The sequence below is a fragment of the Aotus nancymaae genome, unplaced genomic scaffold (assembly GCF_030222135.1).
Source record: "Aotus nancymaae isolate 86718 unplaced genomic scaffold, 86718_ANA_hifiasm-v0.15.2.pri h1tg000033l, whole genome shotgun sequence".
Classification (NCBI taxonomy): domain Eukaryota; kingdom Metazoa; phylum Chordata; class Mammalia; order Primates; family Aotidae; genus Aotus; species Aotus nancymaae.
In genome coordinates this window covers 53069620-53092446 of record NW_026988447.1, presented here as the reverse complement: position 1 = coordinate 53092446, position 22827 = coordinate 53069620, and the positions used below count along the sequence as shown (strand labels likewise).

The window sequence follows — 22827 nt, the reverse complement described above, 5'->3', positions numbered from 1 at the left end:
TGGTTAAATAACTTGCCACGGCAAATAAGTGCTAGAGCTAGGAAACAAACCGAGATACCTGTGGTTTCATCTCAGGCATTATATCACTTTAATCTCTGAAAGTTTGACTTGTGTCAATTTTTATATCTTCTATGTCTCTACTGCATATACCTAGTGTTTACCTTCTTGAACTGTAATCTAGGGGTCACTTAGTATTGATTTCTTTTTGTGTGCAATCTGGGCTTCTTTCATACCTGGTAATTTTTGACTGAATGTTGCATATTGTAAATTTCACCTTCTTGGATTATGAGCATTTTGTGTGCCTATAAATATTCTTGAGCTTTGTTCTCAGACTCAGTCAAGTTAGGAAATAATTTGATCCTTTTGAAGCTTTCTTCTAAGTTACCAGAGTTGGCCAAGAACAGTCACACTCAAAGGCTAATTTTATCTCCCTCCTGAAGCAATACCTTTCTGAATACCCCACACCCTGCAAATGACAAGACTCTTCTACACTGGGTGATAGAAACATAAGCTGCTTGAGGTCTAAGAATGGTTTCCTTAGTTCATTTCAGGTGACTCTTTCCCCAGCTTTGGGTGGTTTCCTTCCATGCAGAAGCTGATCAGTGTTCTGCAGACGACTCAAAGGGGACCTCTGCAGATCTCTGAACTTGCTTTGTGCAGCTATTTTCTTCTAGTACTCTGTCCTGGGAACTCTGGCTACCTTGGCCTCCCCAGACTCCGAGAAGCTCCATCTCATAACTCAGGGAGACCATTTCATAAAGGATGCCACCGGACTTACAAAGTGTCCTTGTAGCTCACTGTGAGGAGTGTCCAGCTATAGTGATCCCCAGTTATCACAAAATCATCATTTGCTCTCATAATACCAACTTTTGCTGGAGAATATCAAAGCACTAAAATTAAAAGCCATCTCCCAGGAAGTTTTCTTTGCTTTCTCTCATTTTTAAATATGTAACAAGAATACTCTTTTCATTTGAAATTTGTTTTTATTTGGCCTTGTTTTCCTTTTCATAGAATTTTCTCACTATAATGAAGGATGTGGAGCCCCTAAAACTGCTGTTTGGGCTCAACAGTGAGTTCAGCCCCAGCTTTAAAGACCCAACTTCTTCCCAGATTAGATTAGACACTGCTCCGCAGAACCTTGCTCAGGCCGCAGGAGAAAAGCAGATGAACTGATGCTCGAGAGACTTGTGTTCCTCAAGCATTGGCAAAGACGTGGAGGAAATGGAACCTGTGCACTGTTGGTGAGCTTGTAAATGGCTCAAACTCTGTGGAAAACAGTATGGAGGTTCCTCAAAAAATTAAACGTAAAACTCCCATGTGATCAAACCATCTCACTTCTAGGTATATATCCAAAAGAAGTAAAGCAGGGTGTCGAAGAGGTATTTGCACACCTATGTCCATGGGAGCACTATTCACAATGAAAAGAGATGAAGCAACCCAAGTGTTCACTGACGGATGAATGAATAAACAAAATGCGGTGCATACATACAATGGAACATTATTCAACCTTAAAAGAGGCGGAAATCCTGCCACATGCCACAATATGGACGGACCTTGAAAATATGCTAAATGAAGTAAAAAGATCAGTGCTTTATGATTCCACTAACATGAGGTATCTGAAGTGGCCAACTTCATGAAGCAGAAAGTAACATTGGAGCTCAGAAAAGCATACCGCAAAGTATGGTGCTTTGGCATGCTGAGTACTTTGAACTAAAGGAGATGGAAAGATCCCAGAAAGCAGCCTCAGAAGCAAGTTCTCTCTGATCTTCTCCTGCCCCCCTGTCTCTCACCCCTCTTTTACCACTAAACCAAGTCATAGAAACAACAGAATTCCTCTTCCTCAAGGAAAGTCATAGAAGTTAGAACCCCTCGCCACCAAAGCAAGCCAAAAAACCAGAAATATTACTTTAACCTCCTTCCTTTCTGTGTAGCAGTTGGCCGTAAAAAAAAAAAAAAAAAAAAAAAAAATCTCTGACCTATCTTGTCTGATAGTAGATTATAAGACCTGTACCTGAAAGGAAGGATGCTACACAGAGAGGCTGAGAAAAATCCCACCCAATAGGCCTTGCTGAGTTCCATCACACCTAGTCTATTATCATTACATCATACTCCTTCCGTCCAGTCACGTTTCTACATAGCTGTCTATTCTTTGTCAAATCTAAGCATAAAACTGACAGTTTTTTTCTGGGTCTTTGGGTCTTCATTTCTAAAGGCTCCCATGTAATGTCAAACTTTGATTAAATAAACTTGTTATCATAGCTTTCTCTTGCTAACCTGTCTTGTGTTATAGGAGTGTCAGCTGTGACCTTTTTGATGGCAGAGGAAAGGTATCACACCTTTTCACCCCTACAGTAGAATGGTGGTTGCCAGGAACTGGGGAGAGTGGAAAAAGGGGAGTTGTTGTTTCATGGGTATTAAGTTTTGGATTTGCAAAATGAAAGAGGTCTGGAGATCTGTTTTGCAACAATGTGAACATACTTAACACTACTGAAATGTACACTTAAAAAGGGCCAAGATGGTTAATTTTATGATATGCATTTTTCACCACTATGAAAGAGAGATGCTGGTAACAGTGGTTCATGCCTGTAATGCCAGCTACTCAGTAACTGAGGTAGGAGGATCACTTGGGCCCAGGAGGATGAGGCTGCAGTGAGCTATATGGTCAGCCACTGCGCTCCAGCCTGGGTGACAGAGTGAGACCTTGTCTCTAAAAATTAATTAATTAAAAATAAATAAATAAATAAAAATAAAAGAGAGAGACATGAATTTTTGCCTAGCTCTGACTCTTTTGATGTTGTAACTTTGGGAAGTCACTTAACCTCTCACCTTCAGTTTCCTTTTCTTGTTTATAGAGTTACTATAAAATCTAAATGTCATAGAGTGTTTGAATATTTTTCATAGACTAGATGGTGCTACACAAGTGGAAACCATTATTCTCAGTGAGGACAGAGTGGGAAATCACCTCTGGAGAATATCCTGCCTCTGAACATTGAGGCTACAGTCATTACTGAAGCTTCCCTAAAACTAAAGTAAGACACTAATAAGAATGGAGAGCAGAACTAGAAATCAGGCACGCACTGAAGTGTAACATCAAGAAGAGGGCATTCACGGGCTATCTGAGTACCCACCCTCCAACCAAGGTCCATAGCCATGAGCAGGGAGGCAGGAATGGTGGTGTTCTTTCTAAGCAAAAGTAGAAGGAAGGCTGGCAGTGGCAGAAACAGCAAGTAGTGAAGATAGTGAAGTAGTGAAGTAGATACAAAACAAAAGACTATATCTATGTGTCCTTAGCACAGGAAAGACTCTTGCTGGCCCTTATTAGACACAGCTGGCCACATATAAAACCATCAATTTGCTTTTCCATCTTTGATTTACATTTTGTGAATGTCAAATGACTGACTATTTTCTTTTTTTTTGAGACCAAATCTCACTCTGTTGCCCAGGCTGGAGTGCAGTGACGCCATCTTGGCTCACTGCAACCTCCACCTCCTGGGTTCAAGTGATTCTCCTGCCTTGGCCTCCTGAGTAACTGGGATTACAGGCATGTGCTACCATGCCCAGCTAATTTTTGTATTTTTAGTAGAGACAGGGTTTCACCGTGTTGGCCAGGCTGGTCTTGAACTTCTGACCTCAAGTGATCCACCCATCTCAGCCTCCCAAAGTGCTAGGATTACAGGCGTGAGCCACCACGCCCAGCCAGCTGACTTTTTCTCATTTTGAAACTTGTATTTTTCAGATTGATGTTTTATTGACAAACTCAGTAGAAGTTTTGAGCATTGCAATTTTAGGCTTTTTCTGGTTGGAAGGAACAGAAGCTCAGTCAAGTAAACACATAAAAGGGGGTGTGCATTATTTTGAAAATACGTGTGGCATACTAAATGAGACATGTAACTCCTAGAACAACACTCATGAAAAGGTGGACTTGCATTCAGAGCCATTCTTGGATCTTCCCTTGTGTTGCCCGTAAACATGGCTTGGCTGTACTCTACTTTCTTTCTATCCTTCAAAGACAGGCTAATTCTTTCTATGTTTCTTAGTTCAGACTGATACATTTGTTTTTTAAAGCCTGACCACAGAGTCACGAGGGGTCACGTTATCAGGTAGCTCCTCTCAATCAGGTGGCCTTGATCTGGTGGTTAGGTGGAGAAAAAAGGATGGCAAGGCCAAGCAGAAAAATACACAGCTACCTCAAGGACAGGGGCTGTGGGCACAGCAGTTTCCCTGGAAAGGGTTATTGTCTGCCTTAGAAAGGCCGTTCATTACTCAGTTCAGGGTCTTTGGGAGGATCCAATAAATAGTACCTCTCTTCCTCTCCTGGATTCTGAGACCTCGGAGAAATAAAAGAGGCAAGCGAGAGATGAAATATTACCTTTGATTCTGATAAAGGGTAAGTTAGAAGATACAGCTTTGTATTAGACATAGGAAATCTGCTAGTGGAACCCCAGAATCATATAGACTTCTCCATTTAGTCACAGGAATTATAGGGACAAGCAGAATTACTCCATGTAAGATAGCTTACTAGACAAGACTTAAGATATAGAAAAGTATTGACAGATTCCTGTTTCCTTTAGAGAAAAAAGGGAGAAGAGAGGCCATACATGGCCACTTTATTCTTCTCAAATTTACCAGTAAGATTAGTCACTCCACCATACATGGAGCAGAGCAGGGAAAGTGATAGAAAGAGGCCGGGGGTGCTATGGTCATTGAGCTCCCTTCACAAGGAAGGAAACATGGAGAGGAGAGAAGATATATTCTCCCCAACAGTTGGCAACTCCATCACAATGAAAGCAATGATTGACTCAGACCAAAAAGATAAATAGAGTAAAAGATTTTATACTCAGTAAACACATTGATAGTTTGAAAGCCTTAACAGTACGCATCAGTTTTAAAAGAGAAATGTTATTGTGCTGGTATGTGGCAGGCATTACCTGATTGATGATAGCCTGCAAATACAAATATTCTGTAACTGATGATTATGTATATGGTATTTATTAATAAAATAGTAAGTATCAGATAATTGAGTCAAAGGGGACCCTCTGCAGATCTCTGAACTTGCTTTATGCAGCTCTTTTGCTCTGGTACTCTGCCCTGTTAACTCGCTACCTGGACCTCTCCAGACTCCCAGCAGCTCCATCCAGCTTCCTAACATAGAATTAGGACAACAAGGGAGCATGTGGGATCTGGATTTGGACCTCCTGTGTTCAAACCCCAGCTCTTAGTCGCAGGTCATGTGACCTTGGCATATCACTTGACCTCTCTGCATCTCAGATTTCCCATCCGTAAGGTGGGAATAATAATAGAACCTACCTCTTAGGATTGTTAGGAGAATTTATTGAGTTAGTGCATATAAATCACCCAGCACTGTGCTTGGCACCTGGTTTTGCCCAGTAAGCGTTAGTATTTAGGATTATGTGGTGATGAAAGCAGTGCTTTGTGTAGCAACATTGTAGTAGGAAAATGGGCAATGCTTACAATGCTTTCTTGGCTTCACGTGTGAATAAACATGCCCAGAAAGCACTCAGTATGATTTAGTTTAGCATATGAGGATAATGGTATTTGGGCGATAAACTCATTTATGCTACTGGCTACGTAACCACTAAATCAAAGGTCTTTAGTATAACACCCTAGCAGAGCAAAAGATGATGATGTTTTTTCATAGAAACTTGATTGCTTCTTTCTACTTCTCACTCTTTATGTTACACTTTGATTTCATGCTGGTTTTCTTCTTTTTCTTATTTTATTCATTAACTAAACATGATGATATAAATCCAATATGCACTGTTATCTAAAATTCTGTATTTCTTCCTAATTAAAATGTAGGCAATAAATGAAGCAGTGTCATGAACTAACGTGGAAGTTCTCCCAGATGATGACGACTGAAAGAAGAAAACAGCACAATATGTTTAGTGTGATGTCACTTATGTATGAGAGAGAGAGAGAGATAGCAAGGGTAGGAGAAGGCAAAGCAAGTCAACGATCAATCAATGTCTAAATATAAATAAAAGAATAGACTTTCTGGAAGGATCTTTTCTCCCAGACCATTGTCAAAGAGTGTTGGGGGAGGAGGAGAAGTAAGATAAGATAAAGGGTGGGGAAACTATAGGACACTTTTACTTCTACCCTATATACTTTGGTTGTTGTTGTTGAGACAGAGTCTTGCTCTGTCTCCCAGGCTGGAGTGCAGTGGCTGGATCTTGGCTCACTACAACCTCCACCTCCTGGGTTCAAGCGATTCTCCCGCCTCAGCCTGCAGAGTAGCTGGGACTACAGGCGCCCACCACCAGCCCGGCGAATTTTTGTATTTTTAGTAGAGACGGGGTTTCACCATGTTGGCCAGGCTAGTCTCGAACTCCCGGCCTCAAGTGACACCCGCCTCGGCCTCCTGAAGTGCTGGGATTACAGGCGTGAGCCACCACTCCCCGCCCTACTTTTTACCATATACTTTAGTATTGTTTGAGTTTTTAACAACAGGAAGTATGCATTTATCGCTTCTATAATTTTATAAATGTAATGGGGGAAATGGAATGAAGAAAATACTAATTTATTGCACAATTGAATCGGACTTCTCTATTTTCTTGCTTTTGGTTCAGCCTCCTAATAAAGTGTTTTCCTCTTCCTATCTGTGGGTTTTGTTGTTTTAATGAAAACGCCTCCCACGCTAAGCCTGGCCCTCAGCCCGCCAGCGTTTCCGCCTGGCTCACGACGTTCCACGCTGTTCCTCCAGGCGTCCCTGAGGGCCTCCATCCTCGCTCGGGACTGTGCCGCCGCGGCAGCTATTGTGTTCTTGGTGGACCGGTTCCTGTATGGGCTCGACGTCTCTGGAAAACTTCTGCAGGTCGCCAAAGGTCTCCACAAGTTGCAGCCAGCCACGCCGATTGCCCCGCAGGTGGTTATTCGCCAGGCTCGAATCTCCATGAACTCAGGTAGGCGTCCTCCTGCGTGTCGTCTGGTCTGCGGCTCCCGTTCCTTCCCGAGCTACTTGACCTCCGCGGGACACTCGGGGCACCCGGGCCCTGCGTGCCACCTTTCCGAGCCAGGGGCTCCCCTCCCCCGCCCCTGTGCCCTTCCACCCGCCTCTTTGCCAGCACAAAGGCCCTGGCATAAAGGGTTTCAGAGCCAAAAGCAGTAGAGAAAATTGTGAAAGGGTGTGGAAAATACTAATTGGAGCTTTTGTCTTCTAACAAATCTGTCCTGCTGCTTTCAAACAGGGGTATCTGAATTGCTATACTTCTGACCAAGAGCCTTTAAAAAGCAGATTAGAATTCTACTATTTTCTCTTCGTTCTCCTGTCTCCTTTCTGTAGGGCCACTTGACTAAGCTAACAATGGAGCTGACAAACCCACTGAAGTAATTTGAGGGTTTTTTCCACCATTCAGAACACCGGTACAGTACCTGATTAGGTCTTAAAGTATCTTTTTTTTTTTTTTCCTGTCACTTTGAATGAAATGAAAAAGGAGGCTGACATTCTAACTTAAGACGTGGTGCGGAGGAGGGCTGGAGGGGAGGGGGCCTGCTATGCATTACTGCGAAGTCCACTTCCATAGAATTCTTGAAGTATTTAAATTGCTGATCGTCATTAGATTTAGAAACGTGTAGCCTGTTATTCCTCTTTCCAAGACTGAAAAAGTAAAGGATGAAAAGAGAAGGCAAGTTACCCCTCCCAGAAATGGGACTGGTTCATTTTCTGATTGGTCTTAGCTATTGCTATTATTTTAATAACTCTGGTCTTTAAGAGGTTAAAATCTCTTTACTTCATTTCCTTTGAAAAGGAACTGTACTAGCTATGCTAAATAGGACAGTTGCTGAATGCAGAGAGGGACAGAGACAAAAGGACATGGGAGAAATGGGCTAGTGGAGGTTACCTTTTCAAAAGCCCAAGTTCATTTACGCGCTTGCAACTGTGCATAAATTGTCTTGTTATTTACTGTTCTCAAGTAACTCAGAGACAGAGTTGAACTTAGGAAAAATTTCTTCTTTTAAATGTTCCTGATGTAATTTACAATGTCTAGGATATGAAGGAAACCTAACAACTGTTATTCCTTCTGATGGTGTCAGATGGCAATGATGTGTGAGCAGGGCATTCTCTGAGGGGAACAGAGTGGCGAGGGCTGGACGGGGCAGGCAGGGCTCTAATATTGGTTCTTATCAAGAAGAACTTGGAGCAGAGTTAATGTAGCATATTTTATGCTATACAGCATTGCTATAGTGTGACATGGAAACTGAGGGCAAATGGGACGTTGACCTCAGGGACGTCGATAGCTTTGCTTTTACACGGCCAAACTAATCTTTCAGGTTTCCATTTTTGTTTTGTGTTGTTTCATTTTTGAGATAGAGCCTTGCTCTGTTGCCAAAGCTAGCATGCAGTGGCCTGATCACAGCCCATTGCAGCCTTGACTTCCAGGGCTCAGGTGAAACGTCACCTCAGCCTCCTAAGTAGCTGAGACTGTAGGCATGCGCCACCACACCCAGCTAATTTTTGTATTTTTTGTAAAGACAGGGTTTTGCCTTGTTGCCCAGGCTGGTCTCAAACTCCTGCCCTCAGGAGATGATCCACAGGCCTCAGCCTTCCAAAGTGCTGGGATTACAGGTGTAAGCCACCATGCCTGACCAGGTTTCCTTTTTAAAATTTTGTTTTAGGGGGTTTTTTAAATAATTTCTCTCAAGGTTCTAACCAGGGGGTATATCAGTTTTCTCCTGATAACGAGAGAGCCTTGGTATGATCAGGATGAATAGGATGCTCCTTTGCTCACAGCATCCTGTGTCTAACATGAAGGTCCTGGATCTCTTCCCCTAATAGTTGGGGTTGTATTTTCCTCAAAGACACTATTAGAAGTGCCACAGGAAGACAAATATGGCCTCAGAGTTAAATCTTCTCATGTAAACGTCTACCCCAAAATATCTGGAGCTTCCACCTACACTGGGTGTCTCAGAGAGAGAGAAGGACCAGGGCTTAGAGCAGAGAGAGTTTCAGGGCAACAGAAGAAGATTTGCTGAAAGGAGGCTCTCAGGCCCAGTACTTAGGAATCATCGTGGGATGGAGAAGTGAAAGAGATTATATAATATTGTAAGGGTTAAGGAAGAAAAACAAAGATAATATGAGAGGACAGCAGTCTTGCTATTATCCTTCCGATCCAGCACTTCCTGGTATCCACCACAGGATTCCACTCAGCAGCAAGAGAAGACTGACAGGGTCTGCTCACCTCACTCTTGCCTGAAATTAGGAGACAAAACCTTTCCAACCACAGTTACAGATAAAAGCTCAGATTTCCAATTCCATCAACATGGAGGACTGAGCAAGTGCAGAATCTTCTCCCATTACAAATACATAAATATGGCGAATTAAAGATTTGTAGGTACCTGAAGCATAAAAGGTATTTAAAGTCACAGCAGTAGACTAGCGCTTATGACACATAGCCAAAGGAGCTTACACTTGAGCAAAGTCCTCAAGGGAAGGTGCTGTCATTTTAATCCCTGTGCAGAGATGAGAGACAGTTGCCCAGGTAAGAAGTAAAATATCTGCATCAAGCTGGAATTCTTAAAGGTTTGCACAGGCTATAAAAGGAGACTGAACCATCAACCTCACCAGCCTGCCCAGAGAATTTACAAGGAGGCTTGCTCTCTGCCCGAGCTCTGGGATGGAGGGAAAAAAAAAAAAAAAAAAAACTGGCCAGGCAGAGTGGCTCACACCTATAATCCCAGCACTTAGGGAGGCCGAGGCGGGTGGATCCCAAAGTCAAGAGATTGAAAACTTCCTGGTCAACACGGTAAAACCCCATCTCTACTAAAAATACAAAAATTAGCTGGGCATGGTGGCGCATGTCTGTAATCCCAGCTACTCGGGAGGCTGAGGCAGGAGAATTGCTTGAACCCAGGAGGCGGAGGTTTCGGTGAGCCGAGATCGCACCATTGCACTCCAGCCTGGGTAACAAGAGCGAAACTCCATCTCAAAAAAAAAAAAAAAAACTCCCTCCTAAAATAAAAGTCTCAACTCTGTGCCAAATTTGAGCGTGGAGTCTGAATTTATTCTGCCCACAAAGCAGGAAACCCGCTATCAAATAATTAAGAAAAAAATTGTTCAAGACTGAAATTTCTAGGCCCCAGGAGATCAAATGCAAAGCTATGCTCTAAAGACATGTCTACAGCCCAGAGCCATGGGAATCTCAGAGGAAAATATTTTTGGCTAAAGATGACCTTACATTAAAATTTATAAGCACCAGGCTTGGTGGCTTACACCTATAATCCCAGCATTTTGGGAGGCCAAGGCAGGTGGATCACCTGAGGTCAGGAGTTCGAGACCAGCCTGGCCTACATGGCGAAACCTCATCTCTATTAAAAATTTTAAAAAATTAGCCGAGTGTGGTGGCAGGCACCTGTAACCCCAGCTACTTGGGAGACTGAAGCAAGAAAATTGCTTGAATCCAGGAGGCAGAGGTTGCAGTGAGCCAAGATCATGCCATTGCACTCCAGCCTGCTGGATGACAGAGTAAGACTCTGTCTCAAAAAAAAAAACAAACAAAAAAAAAAAACAGGAGAAAGAGAGAAAGCTATAGTAATTGACGGGGAATTCCACACAAAACAGGAAGAGCATACAAGTTTGTTTTCATATAGACAAGACACAAGAATTCAACCACAAAACCATGACTGAAGAGCACAGAACGCCCAGCAGCCCTCCCAGTTGGTGAGATAAGCTTTTGGCATTTCACATGCTAATAAGGGTGCGCAACTGCCAACCACCAGACTGCTTCAATGGGGTGAATGAGATAAAATAAATCCTTCAAAAAATGAAGTAGAAAACAAAGGTGTAAAAATGCAAGCATAATGTATTTATCAGCTTCAAGAGTCATAAAATTATTTTGGCAAATGATAATAAAATTTTCTAAATGCCCACTCTCAGTTTTTCGCTTAGTCTTGATTCAGGCCAGCAACAACAAAACACAAATAGTAGTGCTCCAGCGTACTGCTCCCCAGACTTCCGTGTATCTCTGAATCCCCTAGAGCTCCTTATTAAAATGCAGATTCTGATTCAGTAGGTCTCTGGTAGGGCCTGAGATGCTGCTGTTCTGTGAATCCTGCTTGACTAGCAAGGAATGATCTAAATATTCTAATTATGTGCCTGGCTGCCCACCTGGGACAAGTGACCACTAACAACCTTAAAATCAAGGTACATTTTCCAGGGCCAGTTTTTCAGATGTTCCAACCCCATAACCGACCTACCAGAAATGTACTCCTGCAAAAGCATTAACAGTGGGGGAGAAAATTGTGGAACTGGAAACTGAATTTAAAGAAAATGTTAGGGATGAAGCACAGAGAGCTAAGTAGATGAATATATAAAAGAGAAGTTTAAAAAACTCAAAGAGATTGAAAAAACCACAGAAGCATAAGAAGATTTCTAGCAGGACTGACGACTCAGAATTGGAGAAATTATGTCTTTACACTGAAGAAATATATCTAGCCTTGGGCAAAAAATTTTTAGGCCAGGCATGGTGACTCACACCTGTAATCCCAGGACTTTAGGAGGCCAAGGTGGGAATCACATGAGCTCAGGAGTTCAAGACCAGCCTGGGCAACAAAGGGAGATCTCATCTCCAAAAAAAAAAACAAAAACAAAATTAGCCAGATGTGGTGACATGTATCTGTAGTCTCAGCTACTCCAGAGGCTAAGGTGGGAGGATCTCTTAAGCCCAGGAAGTTGAGACTGCAGTGAGCCAAGATTGCACCACTGCACTCCAGCCTGGGTGAGAGACCAAGATCCTATCTCAAAAAAAAAAAAAAAAAAGATTTAAAGAAATTTACATCTAGACCATACCTAGTATGACAAACTATAGAAAATCAAACGATAAGAAAGTCTTAAAGAAACAGACAGAAAGACAGATTAATATAGCAAGTATATTTAGACTAACACAAAGTATCTTATCAATAATGAGTTCAGAAAGAAACAGAATCAGCAAAAAACTGAAAGGAAATAGGTTTCGACCTAGGATTTTATACCTAGCAAAATTACCGCTCAAAAGTAAGAATAAAATAGACATTTTCAGACCTGAGAGACTAAAAATGTGAATTATTCTCAGGACAGCTCTCTCTCATTCACATACACACTAAAGGATGCATTTTTCTAAGGAGAAATTTAACCTAGAAAGATGAAGTGGAGATTGAAAAAAGATGATGACTAAAGAATGTGGTAAATACATTAGTTCATAAAAGATTAAAATAAAAGAAAATTATATGGCAATATCACATATACAATTTATAAGGTGCAAAAAATCTTAAAATATTACCAAATTGACCAACACTGTATTAAATTAATAATACATTACAACCAAGGAGGGTTTATTCCAGATATATAATGGTAGTGGGTTTTGTTTTGCTTTTTGAGACACCATCTCACTCTGTCACCCAGGCTAGAGTGCAATGGAGCAATTATCAATCACTGCAGCCTCAACATCCCAGGCCCAAGCAATCCTTCCACTTTAGCCTCCCAGGTAACTGGGACTACAGGTACACACCACCATGCCCAGCTAGTTAGCTTTTTTTTTCTGTAGAGGCAAGCTCTCTCTGTGTTGCCCAGGCTGGTCTTAAATTCCTGGATTCACGTGATCCTCCTGCTGACTCAGCTTCCCAAAGTGCTGGGATTACAGGTATGAGCCACCGTGCCTGGCTGACAGTTAAATATTTTTAAATCTATTCATTTAGTTCACCACATGCACAGAATAAAGAAGAAAAACTATGTGTTCACCTAAATAGATTTTTTAAAGTTATAACCTGTTTAAGTTTAAAATGCAAACTAGGGATAGAAACGGAATCCGGTGACAGAAACCACACGGTAATTTGAACAAAGCAAGTCTGATACAAAGATTTACTATTTCAGGGGTTTAGAGTAATGAAGGCTTGGCTAGTGAAAAGCAAAGAGAACTCTAAAGAAGAATTCTAAAGAATGCAGGATAGCAATTATAAGCTATAGCCGCTATTCCCTGGACTAAGCTAGAACATCTAAAAAAGAGCCCCTGGCCCTCATACCTACACACACCATGGCTGAGATCAAGACCTGTTGGAGAAGGCACAGCCATGGCTCGCCGCATAGCAGAGTAGTCGCTAAGGTTCCCTGCTGGTGGAACTCGCTGGAAATCCACCTTCGGAGGAAGCTGTCCACGGGGAGGCACTGTGCCTTAGAACTCACTGCAAAGCTGCCTTTACAGAGTGCCAGGGGAAACCGGTCACAGGAGGAGCCTCACTGGCAGCACTCCACTGTGAAGTCAGCTGAGAGGACTGACTGCTGGGTTCTGCTGACCTCTGCACACCGAGGAGACAGATGCTACAGAAGTCACCTATGTTGCAGGAGGAGTCAGGCACAGGGAAAGCTATGATAGGAGTCAGGCACTGAGGACGTGGTACCCGCAGTAGCCTGGCCAGAAAAGCACACCAAGTTAGGAAGAGAAGCACCCTCCCCATGCAGTGTCCTTCCACACCCCATGATGACGAGGCTTACCCTCTTGCCAGATGGTAAAGGAGAAATGTTTACCAGCTCCATCCCCATAATTACAAAGCAGGTATTGAAGGGTGAACTGGAACTGAAAGATGATACATTGATGTTTGCTTTGGAGCCGCAAAATGATAAATTTCTCCCTGCATAGGAGGGAACTTTCTTAAGCTGATAAAAGGAAGCAACTGAAAGCCTCCAACAAAACCAATGATGAAAAATTATAAGAATTCCTTTTAAAGTCAGGTCGAGAAAAAAAAAAAAGTACCTCGTTATTGCTTCTATTTGATATTTCCCTGGAGGTCCTCTCAAGGCAATAAGAAAAGGAAAATAAATAAAAGACATAGAGGCTAAAAACGAATAAACAAAAAACAGTATTATTTACAGACAATATGGTTGCCCACATAGAATACTCCACAGATTGTTAGAATTAAGAAGTTCAGCAAGGTTGGTGAATACAAACTCAATATTTTTCAAATGTCCATTCTTATTTAGCAACAAAACCTAATTAGACATATATCTTTTAAGAATAGAGATTGCTTTGATAAAATTTATTCATGTAGGTATTTCACCTGATGTCTCTCTTTTTAAATATATTAGTATGAATAAATTTAATTAGACTGTAAGCCATGATTTCAGATATTAATTTTCTTTTATTCTCTCTTTCTCTTTCTCTGTCTGTCTTTCTTCTTTTGGACAAATCTGTGTGGAAAGCCTGCTATGTGCCAACAATTGCATTAGGCCTTTAGGATAGTTATAAAGATAATCAAGATATGATTCATGATCTTCAAGTGATTCAAGTTGGGGGAAAAGATAAAACAATTAAAAAATAAAAATAGCAAAACAGTTAGGTTTTTAAAACAGAGAGGGATTTAGAAAGAGAGGCAGGAAAAGAGGAAGAAAGGCAGAAGGGAAAGAAGGAGGAAAGGACAGATGAAAGGAAAGAGGGATCCCCAGATAAAGGGAGGGAGGACAGCAGCTTTAAAAATTGGTAAGGGAAGGAGACAAGATGAGAAACTCTAAAAACTGCCAATTTTACTTTATGCTGCATGCTTCCTCCTCTGATGACAGAAAGAGAATGTGAGGAAAGAAAACTGTGCTTAGCTAAAAATGGTCCCCTACAAAAATATCATGTTGACAACTAATCTGAAATAGTGGTATCTCTGGGAAGCAGTTTAGCACTGGTGAGTTTGGACTTTCATGGCAGGCTGCTTTGGTTCATATCTTTGGTGATGATGCTTAGCCTCTGTAAAGCCCATTTCTTTACTTGTGAAGTGAAGACAACAGAGTGCTTACATGTAATTTAGAACAATTCCCATCACATGGTAAACACTTAATAAATGGTAGCTCTTATTGTAATGATTATTACTATTTTAACCTTGAAGACAGGGGCTCGGTCTTGTTCATCATTCCGTCTCCAGCTCTTAGCACAGTCCCTGGCATGATTCAAACATATGTTGGATGAATGACAAATATTGAGCATTTGCCCTGTTCCAAGCATTGTTAGAGTTACATGGGACAGGGCAGTGAACAAAACGGACAAAACCTCCTACTGTCTTGGAATTTACATTCTACTGGGGAGATCCAGGCAATGAGCAAATAATTAAAATATACAATGTGTCTTATGGCAATAAATGACAAAGAAAAATAAAGCAGAGAAGGTGGCAAAGGGGGGGCAGTATTTTGGTTATTATTTGCTTTATAACAAGCCACTCACCCAAAGTTACTGGCCTAAAACAATTTAATCATAGTTCATATTCTGGTTACAACAATACACATCCCTCTCATGTAGAAAATACACCCGCTCCTTTCTCAGAGCCGCATACCATTAAGGGTTCAGGTTCAAAGCTTGAAATCTTACCCTCTGAAGTAGGTTTAGGGACAAGCAAGTCTTCTCTCAGTTGCTTCTTCTGGGGGTACAGAGAATTGTGAACTAAAAGACGAGTTATCTACCATCCAACACAACTGGCGTGCAATGGGGACACAGGAAAAGATCATTTCAATAGGCGCTCCTGTGCAAAACAGGGAGAAAGGAGAGTCATGCAGCAATCACTGTTCATATTCATCTAAAATCCAGCCAGGTGTATATCCCAAGTATTCCCGATGTGGGGACAATAATTATTTCTTGATTAGGGCTCACTTTTTCCCTCTCTCTCTCTCTCACTCAGGCTGGAGTGCAATGGCATAATCTCAGCTCACTGCAACCTCTGCCTCAAGACAGGTTCAAGCAATTTTCTTTCTCAGCCTCCCCAGTAGCTGAGGTTACAGGTGCACACCACCATGCCTGGCTACTTTTTGTATTTTTAGTAGCGATGGGGGTTTCACCATATTGGTCAGGCTGGTCTCGAACTCCTGACCTCAGGTGATCCACCCGCCTTGGTCTCCCAAAGTGCTAGGGTTACAGATGTGAGCCACAGTGCCCGGCCCATAAAATATTTTTTATGAAAACATCTCAGCCTGCTCCATGCCTATGGAAAGTTGGACTCCCAGATGTCCCTTTTCATTTTGAACTATCTCTGCCGTTCTTAGATCAAGCTGATATAATTCTTTAAATACTTTCTAGCTTTTTAACATACTAAATTAGAAGAAATAAATCCATGCCTACATTTGTCTTTGAGTGCTACTTTTCGGCTGCAAGCCAAAGGGATGCAGGACAGCGCCTTTAAGATTCTTGTAAACTCTTTCTCTTGGCCAGCAGGTCTGAGGTCTTAACAAAGGGTTTTACAGCCACGCCCTTGGTTTGATCTTGACCCTAAGGTCGCATTTTACTGACAGTGCCCTGAATTTGACCTCTGCCCCAGGTTTTAATTTTTTAAATTTATTTTCAGAATGTCTTGCTGTCTGGAAGGACTATTCCGGGCCTTCTCTGTTTTCCCTAAGTCTTGTTTAAAAATGGAATACAGTAATCCCCCCTTATTCATGGGGGATACGTTCCAAGACCCCAGTAGATGCCCGAACCCAATTGCCATTAATCAGGACACATTTCTGTTTATGCCTTCTGCCACAGATCTAATGCCTTTTCCATCTTAACTAAGCACCTATCACGCGCTATAGCTAAGCGTTTACCGTTTGAGAGGTGACAACAAAACTAGCAGATTTCCTTTTCCTTCTTCACCACTGTCGGATAGAAGATCCATCCTTATCATAGACCTTAGGAACCTTGGCACATGAATCTTTTCCTTTCTTATTAAGTTGAGAATTTTCACCTTTTCACTTAAAAGAAGCACTTTACAGCTTCTCTTTGGCATATCCTGATTGCCAACATCACTACTCCTGCCCTTTGGGGTCACTGTTAAGTAAAAGAAGGGTGACTTGAACACAAGTACTGCATTACCTGACAGTCGATCTGATAATTGAGAGGGCTGCTAAGTGACTAATGGGTGGTCATCATAGACAGCACGGATCCTCTAGACAAAGGGACGATTCATGTCCCAGGCAGGATGAGACTTCGTCACGCTACTCAGAATGGCACGCAATTTAAAACTTATGAATTGTTTATTCCTGGGATTTTCCTTTTAATATTTTTGGACTGCAGTCGAAACTGCAGAAAGGGAAACGGGGGACAGAGGGGACTACTGTAGTTCCTTCTTGCGGTTATCACTTTCTTCCTGTACTTTATCTTGGGTAACTAAAAGATACATACTTTGTCACTTTCAATATTCTTCCTGAGTATCTCCTTAGCTAGACACCAAGTCCACTGGTTACATTTCGCTACATTCCACATTACTCCTAGAGACCATGTTGCCAAACTTCACAACACCTTATAATGTCTGTTCCCTTTCTCAAACTTCCAGGGACAATTTCCTCACTGCCTTTTGTCTCCTCAACACCTTTCAAGTCTCCAAGTTTTTGTTACAACAGTACTCCACTTTTAAGCGCACAATTTCTGTATTGCTATGTTACAAGCCACTCCACGACTTAGTGGCTTAAAACAGTAATAATTTATTCAGTCTCCTAATCTGTAGTTTGGGTGATTATTATCAGTACTGTCAACTGGAAGCTGGGGTAGCTAGAAGGCCTGGCGTGGTCTCATCCACAGAGTAGGCATTTGGTACTTGCTGCCAGCTAAGAGCCCAGAGGTGGCATCAGGGGAGGGCCTCAGCTCTTCTCTGCATGGGCCTCTTCATGTGGCAGCCTCAGCTTCCTCAGAGGATTGGGCTAAGTTCCAAGAAGGAAAAGCAGAAGATATAGATAACGCCCAGACTTCTCCCACATTCCGTTGGTCAAAACAGGTCACAGGGCCAGTTGTGTTCAAGGTGAGGGGAAATAAGCTCTAGATTCCACTTCTTGATGGAAAAATGACCAGGTCATCATTGCAAAACAGCATGAAGGATGGAATATATTGGTGTGGCCTTTTTTTGGAAATACAATCTACCACAGCCAGAGTGTCTATGTATGTAATTTAAAATAAGATGGTCAGGGAGGCCTTCAGAGACAGTGACATTTGAGCAAAGACCTGAAGAAGAAGAGAGAAAGCCTTGCAGATATTTGGGATGAAAGCATTACAGACTGAAATAATTGTAAACACAAAAACCCTGATGCGGGAATGAGCTTTGTCTAATCAAGAGATGATAAGGAGGCCACTGGGACTGAAGTAGAGGGTGAAGAAGGAAGGAAAAAGTTGTTAAAGGTGAGGTCAAAGAAGTCATGGAAGCCAGATCACATAGAGCTTAGAGACACCTGGAAAAAGGAACGTTTGATTAAAAGGATAAATAATTGTATTTCCAAAAGGTGTCCATAGAATGGGCCCTTCCTATGTGGTAGTAACAAAAAATAAGTAAAAACTTGAGCAAGAATCTCCTCACTCCCCACCTCTCGATTCCTTCCTGATGATTCTATAACTAGTTCCTGTCCATGGGGAACCCTATTCCACTTCTTGAAATAACTTTCACAGGGAGGCGGCACAGCCTGTTGCAAAACTTTGCCCCTCCTCCTCAAGCCCTGCTTTGCGTGAATGCATTATCACGTACGTGTGAATCTAATTGCCGTTTCAGATACCCTCCAACTTCCCACCTTACCAACTTCGGAAATCTTCATCTTTCTTTTTCAGTTTTACAGATGATGTTGTTATTGATTTTAAATTATGTAATGGGATGTCTCCAAGGGAGGTTACAGTTCCTGTCGCCATGCGTCAGTCTTAGAGCATAAGCAACTCGTAATTGTTAAGTGCGTGTTCAAAGCTAATCGTGTGGCATTTGGTTGCTGCTTTTCAGGAAAACTTTTAAAAGCAGAGTACATCCTGAGCAGTCTAATAAGCAACAATGGAGCAACGGGTGAGTACTTTCATATCTTCGCAGTCACTTTTATCTCAGCCCCAAACAGCACACTCATTTGATAACGATTTAGTGACTTAATGGTTACTATACATCAGATGTTCCCAGAGCTATCTGGGACTGGCTCTGCCGCTCGTGAATGAAGAGGTTTTGATCAAGTAGCTTATGACTCTGTGTCTCTGTTTTCTCTAAGTTAAAAAAAAAAAAAAAAAAAAGACAAGGAATCAACTATTGGCTTGCTTCCTTGCAGAGTAAGTTATCTAATGGACAGTCACTGTCAGAGCAGGGAACTCTCATGGGCCTCACAAAGGTTCAGTAGCAGCTTTTAAACAAACTTGTGATTGAAAATAAAAGCTTCTAAGTTCGGAAGAGTTCGCTTTGGCTTTATCAATTTAAATCGTTCAGAAAATAGATTTGCTTTTGGTATATAAGAACTTAAGTAAAACTTGTTTCAAAATGGATTTTCTTTCAATATTTAATTACATATGAAAGGAAGCAAGTCCTAATACTTGAGTAACAAACAACTTAAGCCTTCAGATATCTTGTCTGAATTTCTGGGCATTTAAGTTATCAAGTTTACCAATAAGTTGAGCACAATTTCCACTGGACTTTAAACTCAGCATTCTTTGGATGTGAGGTCTCAGACTTCTTGAAATTTGTGGACATTTCTAGTGGGAAGACAGTTTGGAATCCAAATATTAACCACACACCCCTCATTTGTGGCCACCATTACTAAACTACAGTATACACTCTTGCCATCATCTGCACATACACACACAAACACAAGGATTACAAGCTAGGAAGAAAATAAATATTCTCTGATGTGACGGAGAATAGTGAGGAGTAGTAAAGAGTCTGCTTCTATTTTTGATGTTTGACCACTGACAGCTTTCAGGTCATGGCCTTTTTTACTTTTTGCCTCACACTGGACAGGCCGATTAAAACAAATGAACAAACAAAAACCCATTCATCCACACACTCAAACCCAGCTTACAGGAAGCTTTACCCAGCCCCACACCCCAATCACAATGAAAAGCAAAGCCACTCACTACTCCTTGCCTGAGTCAAAGGACCAGCTTGCGTGCTGGCCTGACTTACCCTAGAAAGTCTCATTATGTGAGCAATAAATCGTCTCATAGCCTCTTGGTACATATGTGGAGTCATCAGTTTTGACATCCAAACCAACTTTCCGCAGATGGAATCCATCTCATCCTCTGCAAGGCAACCACAGGACAGTGGGCTTAACAGTGTAGAAAAATTAATCTGTGGAGGCCTTTGAGGCCTCCTCAAAGCATTGAGGCTGAGACCTGAAGGAGAAGGATCTGGCCTCTTAAGTAGCCAGAGGAAAGAGGATCCCAAGCAGAGCTAGCGGTCAGTGCAGCTGCCATGAAGCAAGAGGCCAGTCCTATTACAAGGAAGCAAAATAAAGCTAGAGTGGACAGAGAGTAAGTGGGCAGGGGTGGGGTGCGGGGAAGGGGAACTGGGGACCAGACAGGAGTCAGTTTCTGCAGAGCCATAGGCTACAGCAAGAAGTTTGAACCTGATTCTAAATGTAGAGACGAGATCGTCTTTCAAATTGATGCCACGTGTACTCACGAAGCCTTCCATGAAAATAGTTTTACTTTACAAGGCCATATCTCTAATAATTCAAGGCAATTTCCTCTCTTTTATTTTAGGTACCTGGCTGTACAGAAATGAAAGTGACAAGGTCCTGGTGCAGTCGGTCTGTATACAGATCAGAGGGCAGATTCTGCAAAAGCTAGGTACCATCATCTAACGCCTGCGCCTCTCAAGGCTCATTTGCAAAACCTGGCTGCACAGTGTCACTGCGGAATTTTCTTCTTCTATCTAGCTAAAATTGTTCATCTCCACTTGCCTGAGTTTCCTCATCAAAAAGAGAATGGCATTTACGATCCTAGGAGTGTTACGAATATTAATAAAATGGGTTTTTTTCTAGTGAGTTTGGTTAGAGGGGTCCACGGTTGTATATTATGATGTTAACTGCCGGGTTTGCAGTGTTATTTCTAGCATGTGACTCAGTTCAGCAGGACTCCGTGTGACATGGTGGCACCTTATACCATACCTACCGTGACACTATACTCATTCATTCCTTAAGGTATTCATGAATTTTTCAAGTTTATAGAACCCTAATATACTTTAGAAGCCAGAATAAGGGCTTGAGAAATTGAAACAGGAGGTGGCAATTATTATTCTTGTAAAAAACTGAGATAACTATTTACATGTATTACACATATTATATATACAAATACATAATAATTCTGTTTCCCAGTGAAATGGAGAAATTGTCTGTATTACAACAACTGGAAAAACATTGCTGTGTCAATCTACTCTAGGCCTGAGTTTCCTAACAGGATCTAAAGAGTCTTCTTTCTGTATTAGTTTTCAAAGATATTCACTTTTATAAGAGCACAGATACCAGCTGTTCCTCCCCTGTCCTTTTTTTTTCAGGGATGTGGTACGAAGCAGCAGAGTTAATATGGGCCTCCATTGTAGGATATTTGGCACTTCCTCAGCCAGATAAAAAGGTGGTTTGTCTAGTGCTTCTTTTTCCCCTTTCCTGTATTTGTCTTTGGATGTTATCTCTTTATGACACAATTCCATATATCATACGTCAATTTCATCTGTCTTATTTTTGTTTATTTTTCATGAGCATAAGACCGGGTACAGTTGGTAACTTTCTTCTGTGTCTTGCCTCATCCTCACTCATAGCTAGACTCTTGGCGTATTGATGATGTTTTTATAATCATTTGTAACTGTCCATTTATATATTTATTGCTATTCATCCATTCATTTATCTGTTTTATCATATATTTAGCCCTTACTTGATTGCATAGCAAAGTTGAGATGGCCAAGTTGCTTATATGTAAAATTATTTTTCTTGAGTAGCAAAGACAATTAATTATTTTTGTAGCATCTTTATTCAAGAAATTAAGAAGGGTCATCTGCCTTCCTACTTGACATTTTCATTTTCTGGAATTCTATGGGACTGGTCTCATTATCTGAAGCATCCGGTTATTACATTTCCCTGAGCTGTGTAAGCAGTGTTGCTGTCTACAATCCTTTTACAATACAGACTGTGATATGAACTCTTCCTTGGGACAAGTTAGTGTTGATGATCCAATGAAACCCAACTGAGAAGTAGCTGTGTTTACATTAGGCCTATGTGCCCTAGGATGTGTTGATCTTTCAAGCTCTGTGGCAGCCAATTTAAAAGTATCTTCAAGTCAGGCTATTATTACACAATGCATACGTATGTCAAAATGTCACATTGTCATCCATAAACATGTATAATTATTGTATGTTGATTTTTTAAAATAGTATCTCCAACATCATAGTAATAAAATAATAATAGGCAAATAGTTCATAAGGAGGGATAAGCATTGCCTTTAGGCCATGAGACGAGGGCAGTAATCCACCATGAATTCTCAATCTGTGATTTGTTTCTGTTTTTTTTACAGGGCCTCTCCACGTCACTAGGCATACTGGCAGACATCTTTGTTTCCATGAGCAAGAATGATTATGAAAAGTTTAAAAATAACCCACAAATTAATTTGGTAATTATCATATGTCAAAAACATGACATGGAGTGACATCACCTGTAAAACTGTCAACGGTGTTCTTGGTGGTTGGTTACTGGGTGTCTTTGTCAGGAGACTGGGGGTCAGGGATCTCAGTACTGTCCCTCCTAGAAAAATGGGAGGAATCCTGGAGAGGGCGCCTATTTGGCTTTATTATCCCAGCACCTAACACCGTACCAGACACTCAGAGGGTGCTCAGAAAGTTACTGGTGAATGAATGAATGAATATCAACAAAATGATTTTGAGCCCCAGTTCTTTCCTTTCAAAGTATCACAAAATTCAGTTTCCAAGCTTGGGCCATCTTGATGATAAGGAGTAATAATTGTAAAATTTTATAATCACCCTCTTTCCAAATCAGAGCATTAGTCCCTTGTTCCAGGCTCTCGTCCTTGATAGTAATCACTGCTAATTTTTAAATATCACTTTACAACTCAAGAAAAGTGTATGTATATCCACATAAAACCCTATGAGGAGGGTAGA

At 41.4% G+C, this 22827-nt stretch overlaps 1 protein-coding gene across 11 annotated transcripts in view; it reads left to right on the top strand.

The window, feature by feature from the left end:
* The window catches only part of ALPK1 (alpha kinase 1), a 157271-nt gene that overhangs the window by 119112 nt on the left and 15332 nt on the right, over nucleotides 1-22827 (top strand). For 9 of the 11 annotated variants that reach the window (XM_064383990.1, XM_021676391.2, XM_064383989.1 and 6 more), the window contains 5 exons: nucleotides 6725-6923; nucleotides 18688-18747; nucleotides 20424-20510; nucleotides 21217-21293; nucleotides 22227-22322. In XM_064383990.1, the coding sequence (XP_064240060.1) occupies nucleotides 6725-6923; nucleotides 18688-18747; nucleotides 20424-20510; nucleotides 21217-21293; nucleotides 22227-22322 (519 nt within the window). Of the gene's footprint in view, nucleotides 1-1341; nucleotides 6924-18687; nucleotides 18748-20423; nucleotides 20511-21216; nucleotides 21294-22226; nucleotides 22323-22827 lie in introns of all 11 variants that reach the window. The other 2 variants (XM_064383994.1, XM_064383995.1) reach the window with 2 other exon arrangements.